Below are 8,199 nucleotides of genomic sequence, written 5' to 3' on the forward strand. Positions count from 1 at the left end.
GACAGACAGACAGACAGACAGACAGACAGACAGACAGACAGACAGACAGACAGACAGACAGACAGACAGACAGACAGACAGACAGACAGACAGACTGGCCTCCAGTCAGTAGACAGAGACAGGCAGCAGCCTGGGCGGTATGGCTTTTTAAGAGATAGCCATCTTCCTTTATCCGTTTCTCTCTCCTGCACCCTGCCCCCACACCTTATCAACCCCAGCATCTCGACTTCCTGCAAATTTATTGGACCACATACGAGCTTATGAACACAGCCTGGCAAACACACAGAAACATGAAGGCCAAGGGCAACACATGCATATTCCTTTCGTGTTTGTCCTTTTCTTTTGTGTTTGGCTTGTGCGCGTGACTCATGTATGTTTTTAATAAGAGGTCCTTTTATGATTTAGCAAATCAAGAGCTGCGCAAATGACTTTTATTTTAGCCGTTTTTAACCGTTTGTGATTAGTTAAGGTGTGAGTTTCGTGCGTCGTACCTGGGAAAGTGGACACTCTTTGGCCAAGGAACTCTGATTCATGTCCTTAAGAAGCTCCTTCAGAGCATTTCTCACATTGGAGATGCTCCACTGCTCTGGTGGCAGGTCTTCCAGTTTGGGACAACTTTAAAAAAAAGAAAGAAAAAGAAGAAAAACACTAAAATGTTTTTAGTGCACTGTAGGTAGGCAGTTTGTACTGTAGGCAGGTAGAAAGAAAACATCAAGGGTTTGAAATTAACCCTTAAAAAGTGTGAAGACAAACACTTAAAAAAAGAAACACAATGTTCAATTTGATTCAAGAAGAAACACTGATTCAAAATTTCAACAAAGAAAGTTGACAAGCTGACTTTAATGTCCAATAACACTGCCATGTGAGGAACATCATCAAAGTCTGTATCTGCTCTTTCTGATGGTTTGATTATATAAACTGAGCAAAACCTGCTGATGTCCACTTGCTATGCTAACAGTAGTTAGCGCTAGAAAATTTTAAGGGTGTTGCGTAACTCCTTCTTGTGTTTTGTCCGCTGTGCATTTGCTTAGATTCTCATTTTGTCTCTTGCTTAGTTCCCTTTGTATTCATATCTTATTGTTTTGTCACTTTCCTTCAGGACTCTGAACTAAAGATCTTACTGGCAACATCATCTGTCAGTATTTTACCGTAAATTAGAGATTTTTTTTTTCTTTTTTTCTTTTTTTTTACACCTTAGACAAATCAGTCTTTTCCAAATTGGAGTACGGAAAAGCTAAAACAAACAAACAAACAAATAAAAAACAACAACCCTGCTAAAATGTCTTCCAATAATGTCCTGTATCAACTATTGTATGTCCATCAACATAGTCTTCATTTATTTTTCTCTTTTTTGGTAAGATACCCTAATATTAAACAACCACCAAACATTAATTTAAGTATTCACAGAAAAATATATGACATATTTGTACAGTTTGTGTTTTGGCATTGCTGTTTTATAACTGTATTATTCTTAGCAAGCTCTAAGAACCGAGGGAAATGCTTCTTAATTCTCACTTAATTTTTTTGTCAATTCAACAGCGACTCTAATGCCAAGTTTTACGTAGTCTTTAACTAAAAGAGCATCTCAATAAATCTGTATTTCATCAAATGTTAATTTGCTTGCTTCAGTAATTCAATCCAAAAAGTAAAACTCATACATATTCATTACACATACAGCAACATATTTCTAGTGTTTATTTGTATTAAAATAATGATGGCTTAGAGCTAATGAAATAATGAAATTTGATTTCTCAGAAAATAAAAATATTATTCAAAGCAAAAAAAAAAAAAAAAAAAAGGACATTTATGCAGAGATGTCATCCCATATAGCCAAACACAACCATGGAGAAGCCTGCTGACTTAATAGCTGTCCAGCAGTCACCGACACACGTTACACAAGGAGGGTAAACCATAAAAGGTCATTGCTAAGGAAACTGGCCTTTCACAGAAAGGTTGGAGTTGAAGTAAATAAAAAAAAAGTTATAAAAAGGCACACTGGCAGCAGGGGATAAAGTGTAGTGAAACAAAGCCTATTCAGGAGTTCAAGGAGATACACAGGGGGCAGGAACGGCTGCTTAAATCAGTACTTTTAAAAGTCAGCACACAGACAAAACTATCGCTTTCCACTTGGAAATCAATGTTGGAGAGTCTGAAGAAAGAGTAAAAAGGTACAAAAACCAAACAGCCTCCACCCTGATTACTGGAAAGGTATGTGTAAATGGAAGCCGAAAGCGTAGCTGGTGAATTACGCCTCACAGGCTGTCTTGGACACACTAGTAAATAATGACATTTTCTGGGATTCAGCATCTGGCTCTTTTGGAGATGGTAATGCCTGACATTTTATGGGTTCTCATAACCGGATATTTTATGAGCATAATATCAGTTGTGTCTTTTTGTTTTTTTTTTTTTCTTTTTCTTTTTTTATCCAACATCTGTCCTCTGACCTTCTGATTCCAGCTCTGTTCGGCGCCTGAGTACAGATTAGAAATGCAGGGCTGTGTTTGGCTGAGTACGACGGCTCGAGCATGAAAATGGTTCGGCCCCGTAAATATCTAGAGAGAATTGTTCACTTGGGTTGCGACTCCCCCATGGGTTTCTAGGAATCTTTAGCCTGCTATAGCATGGCAAAATACACAAACAAAACTATTTTGTTGACTCTACTTCCATTTAATTTGTAGTTTTTCCTGCTTTCTTACTAAAAACAAGCTGTTGTGCCAATTATCTCAGTTGCTAATGGATAAAAGCTAAACTGTTTATTAGGTTTAGTCTCTTTTGTTCCCTTTGCTGTTTTACTTTTGGAAGTTTATTACCCTTCAGTTTTTAATTTAGTTTAGTTAGGAGTTACTAGATTAGGCAGAGGGTTGAATTAAGCATTTTAACTGAAGGTTGTAGCATTTTGTTAATACCTTCTTTTGTATTTTGTCATATCTGAAGAGAAGGTGTCTGTCTTCATACTGTAGACGTGTGCAGGGCTTACTGTTTCAGAACATCAGCGCTGAACTTGATTCTTCATCTATTGTTCTATAGCGCCACACCTCACCAGGCAAATACTCATAGAACAAAAACTGAAAGACTGAAAGGTATTTGGCTATTATTCCCCGATAATCAGGCAGCGCCCCGACTTGGTAATGATGATTAAAATTGCTGACTTTGTTAATAATTGCCTTTGCCACTTATTAATAACCAAACCAAACATACTGTTTCACAACAGGTGTTTTCTGCTCTAAACTGGCATTATTCAGCAGGTCCTGTCCACACCCGTCACTGTGCGGCTCGGCTCAGTCACAAAACAGGACTGAATGAACAAATCAGGTCTGCAAGAGAGCATCATCAGGGCTGACCTTCCCTCCTTCCAGAACTCGTACAAGACTAGAGTCAGAAAACGGGATCTAGCATCTCTGCAGAACTCGCATGTCATGGACAGACAATGTTTCGATGTTCACCTCCCGGCAGGCACTGCAGCACAAATTGATACTATGTATATTTTCACTAATTCAACCATGTCTTCCTCTTTCATATAAAAAGACTTTGAGTTTGAATATATTTATATACTTACTGTATATCTAAACGTCTTTACTGAGAGCAAAGCAGTAATCAAATTCCTTGATTACGTGCGCAAACTTAGCGAATGACGCTGATTCTGATACCGTGCGTATAAAATCTGTATAAAACATGACTTTTACATTTCCAGTTGATTTATAGGAATCCGCAACGTTTGGTGATGGCTTCCGCTTGTTAAAACTGGATGATTTATTTATTTATTTACTTATTTTATACTCGTAGTGACTTCAAAGTAAGGGGCAAGGAGTAAGTGTCTGTCCATAGCTGCAGATAAAAATAGCTCATAGAATAATGTAACTTCATTACCTACCTGTTAAGCTGGATCTTCAGCGTAACAACATGGTGAACATCATGCAGCATATCAGCCACTGTCGCATAAGGAGTATTAGTCACAGAGGACAGAGGCACTGGGTTCCACCTGCCGACTTGGATCAGACCTACACACTCATACACGCGACAACAACAAAAAAAAGAAAAGAAAAAGAAAATTAAAATTGTACCAATGTGCCTGTGCTCTCTGTGCGTGTGTCTGTGTGTACTGCTTACCTTTAGCCTGCGCCACAGAGCTGTGGGAGTACCCCAGCGCCAGCAGGGCCATTTCTGTCAGCTGATTAAACAGCAGATCCCGTTTGATCAACACGAACTCAGCGTGCTCGTCTCTCCTCTCTGCTTCCACAGAACTTTCCTGATGCTCCACCACACAGAACACGGGCAGCAGGGTTCCTGGGGTACCAGAAGCACAGTACGTGCCGTAAGACGTTTGTGAACTTTCAGAGGAATAAGCTCGATTTTATGTTTTTATGGACTTAAAACTGTCCATAAAAGATTTGGACAGTTTTCGTCATTTGTGACCAGGTACCTTTGGAGTGCCAACTTGCTGTGGTGGGTTTCTGGGTTGGGCAGGGACTGTTAGGCAAAGGACTCCCTGGCCTCGTCCTTTCTGGGGTTGAGGGTCCCGCGTTGTGTTGCTCCAGCCGAGCCATCTTAGCTGGAGGGGGCCGAGAGTTTGCAGCCAGATCACTGAACTCGGTTTTCTTGATTCCATCACACAGTGGATCCATCTGTGGTTTCACACTTCTGAGACAGAGATGTTTGAACATCAGAATGAATGTAATTCAGCGTTCTTGGTGCTCAAAAAGCTGTGTATTCTTCAGATTTTTTATTTTTTTTATGTTGATTCAGGATACACGCATTGTCAAGAGGTGATATACAATATACTTTGGAAGCTTCTGATTAGTAAGTGCAGTAAGTAAGTACTGAGTAAAATGAAATTGCATCTGTGGATGTTTAAAAACACACGCACATGCGCGCACAGGCACCCACGCACACACACACACACATACACACACACACACATCTCAATCATAAGACAATCAAAAGTTATGCTGCCGTATCTGGAAAAGAAATGTGTAGCTAAATGTGAATTGCAACAAACAACTATTTTTCAGGAAAAAGATGTGTTTTGTGCTCCAGAGATGAAAGTGTTCTGTACATACAAGGAGCATCAAATGTTGTGGTTCTGCTGAGTGAAGCTGGCAAGAGAGTTGAGTAATTTACAGTCAGCTGTTCTGAACCAACGTGGGCTAAAAGGCCACTCTGAGAGGAAGAAGCAATTGCTCCAAAAGCAGCTTCAAGAAAGGTTGACTACAGCTTGCAAATGCATCCTGAAACAAAGAGACATATCCAGACTTACATACGGAAAAACCTTGGAAAGAGGTTCATATTCAGCTGTACAATAGGTTTGTTCTTGCTTCTGAAACTCTCCTTATGTTTGAGTCCATGCTTTAGCTGCAAGTAGTATGGAATACGTTTGACTTTTACAATAATGGGGCATAGCAGCCGCCACCCACTGGCACAGATAAAAAAAACCTCGATAAAGTGGACCAATCTTCCCAAAGAACAAGATTTCCCTGTTGTCCATTTCTCTGTCTGCCAGGAGTGAGCTCAGCCCAGAGTTTATATATGGTTGCCTTCATGCGTAATACGATTTCAGCTCTGGAGTCAGCTGTCCACTGCGTTACCTACAGCTGTATTTCAAGCTAGTGCAAAGATGACCAGAGTCTTGTAGCAAGGTTACACTCTGTTTAATTATTTTAATGTAAAAATCAATGAGCCTCATAAAACTTGTGGGAAGGAAACAGGGATGGAACTGTTTCCTTCCCACCGAGAAACTTATAAAGAAAAAAAAAATCAGGAAGGCAGGATAAAAAAAAACGAGAGCTAATCCCCAAAATTGGAATAGTTCTGTAATACTAATAAAAATGTGTCTATTGACTGATTACCTAAACAAAAGAAGCACACACGACCAACATAAAACAGCCAGCATCTGAAAACCCACACTCCACTCTGCACAGTGATTCTTAAAGACAGGTTTAAGAATCAAGAGATCAAACTTCGCCCAATTAAAATTGATGAGTTTATGCTTCATCTCTCAGAAGGATAAAGGAAGTGTTTTCTATGGTCTTGTAAGTTCTCATACCAATTTAAATCTAAACAGGGAAAGTAAAAACGAGTGGTGATGAAACCAGGATTTAGAACCGAACCGATACCAAACATTGTGCTAAGGTGATCAAGGTGGGTTATACAAATCTTTTATCTTTTCTATTAGACTCAAACACCTGGAGAGTGAAATTTGTGCCTAGTCTTCTTTGTAAAATGGGCCAAACTTGGTGAGACCGAAAAGGACATCATCTAAGCATCAGCTGTCGGGTTTAGCCACAAATAATTCTCACTTGGATTTACATCTGGACTTTGGTTGGACTACTCTAAGCCATGAATGTGCTCTAGCAAAGCTGAATATTTAGGACTGTTTTCCTGTGTCGTCACCGTTTCAAGTCTTTTGCAGCTCCTCACATTTCATCTTCTTACATGTGTTTACCTTCATCCATCTTCCCATCAACTCTGACCAGCATCCCTATCCCTGCAGATGAAACGCATTCCGAGTGCAAGAACCTGCCGCCTCCGTGTTTTATGTAAGGTGTTAGCTTTTCCCCATATTTAGTATTTTTGCATTTGGTCCAGAAGCTCAACATTGGTCTGCTATGACCAGAGCAGCTTCCTCCAAATGTTTGCTGTAGCCGAGTGGGAATTTTTCCCATACAAATACATAGCTTGTGTGTCTCTGATCATATTTAATTTGACTGTGTTTTGATGTTTATTTTCCCTTCTTGAATTATTTTATTTTTTATTTGAAAAGATTTGTATTTTAGAATACAAATACTTTCAACCACAGACACTAAACACCTAGTACTTTTTCCTATAATAAATGCAAAATAAACTGGGAAGTAAGAAATGATTTGGGGGAAAAAGACAAACTATAGAATTACTGATTTGAATTCATTGGGTTTCTCTGCAGCATTGAGAGTTTAGAGATCGTCAACCAAGTAATGCATTGAATGAATAGTAAATTTGAATTCATTTACCTTATACTATAGACACGTCTAACTATCTTTTTTTTCCTCCGGAACGCGTCCTTTATACTAAAGGTTATGACCTTCATTCGGCTTTTAGAAAAGCCGCTGCATCCGACTAAAGTCCGGCTAAGTTTCCAGTAATACACCCAGGCGTCACCACCAGGCGCGTCGCTGTGCACAACCCGACAGTAAATTGAGTTCAATATTTCGCATCTCGACGAGCTCCGATTGTTGGCGTCAGATGAAGTTTGATCGAAGTCAAACCAACCTGTTTGTGCACGACCCGAGGTCCGATCGCTCATCAACAACCCGCTCCCGCAGAAATCATCTCTGTCCATGTGTTTCGGTCGCTTCCACCGATCTTCAGCTGAGGAGCAGACTCGCGTCTCCCCGGTGCACTCTCCTCCTCATGGGTCCCTTTTCCTTTCTTTTGAATCGAATATTCCCCGGTTTAACATCGAATGTTTCCCCCCCGGTGCCGCTTTGCTCCTCGGTTGAACGGTAAATTGGGTTCGGTACAAGTTCAGAACGACCTCCCGTCACCCATCCAGATCACCGGGACTTGCTCTATCTCCCTGCATCAGGCTGCAGAAAAGGGAACAATGCACTGCAAGGTTCCTCCGACCTACCTACCTACCTACCGACCTACCACGCTCAAGGCTCCACACCCGCTGACTCCAGGACAGTAGTTGTTGGTTTACTTCAAAGCGCGAATACGCGGAGAAAGAAAGAGAGGAAGAGACCCACTGCCCCCACCCCACTTCAACACACACACACACACACACACACACTCGGAATTACACAGAAGCAGCTGCATTAACATATGGTGTAATAATGAATTCACGCGCGCGCGCCGTAACTGTATTAAATGTGACATTTGCGCATAAATCTATTTATTATTTTCTGCTGCATGCTGTTCACGCTCTGCTCATTGTCTTTAGGGTGTTGGAACCCTCCACGGTAACAAACCGCAGCAGGGCAACGTGGATTTTTTTTTATTTCTTTAACTTTTAAAAGCTTATTAAATCTTAATCTGGCAGACTTAAATGTTGAAGTTGTTTTTGTTTTTGTCACCAACATTTTTCTTCTGATTGGGAGTAGCGTTAAGTAATGTTGCCTTCCAACCCCCAAAGGCTTAGAGCTCATTACCAAATATTTATCGTGAAAATACGTATAAACTACTGTTGGATTCCCAAACACACACACACACATATATATATATATA

The 8,199-nt window shown here is 40.3% G+C and overlaps 1 protein-coding gene across 1 annotated transcript in view; it reads right to left on the reverse strand.

Annotated features, from left to right (window-relative positions):
• The window catches only part of LOC103472510 (DNA-binding protein SATB1-like), a 25,675-nt gene extending 17,946 nt beyond the window's left edge, over positions 1-7,729 (reverse strand). Inside the window, 5 exon segments of the mRNA XM_017307655.1 lie at positions 492-615; positions 3,872-3,998; positions 4,108-4,284; positions 4,421-4,638; positions 7,243-7,729. Of these exon segments, the coding sequence (XP_017163144.1) occupies positions 492-615; positions 3,872-3,998; positions 4,108-4,284; positions 4,421-4,622 (630 nt within the window). The 5' untranslated portion in view covers positions 4,623-4,638; positions 7,243-7,729.
• Between the last annotated feature and the right edge of the window lie 470 nt (positions 7,730-8,199).

The sequence above is a fragment of the Poecilia reticulata genome, linkage group LG11, assembly GCF_000633615.1.
Source record: "Poecilia reticulata strain Guanapo linkage group LG11, Guppy_female_1.0+MT, whole genome shotgun sequence".
In the NCBI taxonomy this organism is placed as follows: domain Eukaryota; kingdom Metazoa; phylum Chordata; class Actinopteri; order Cyprinodontiformes; family Poeciliidae; genus Poecilia; species Poecilia reticulata.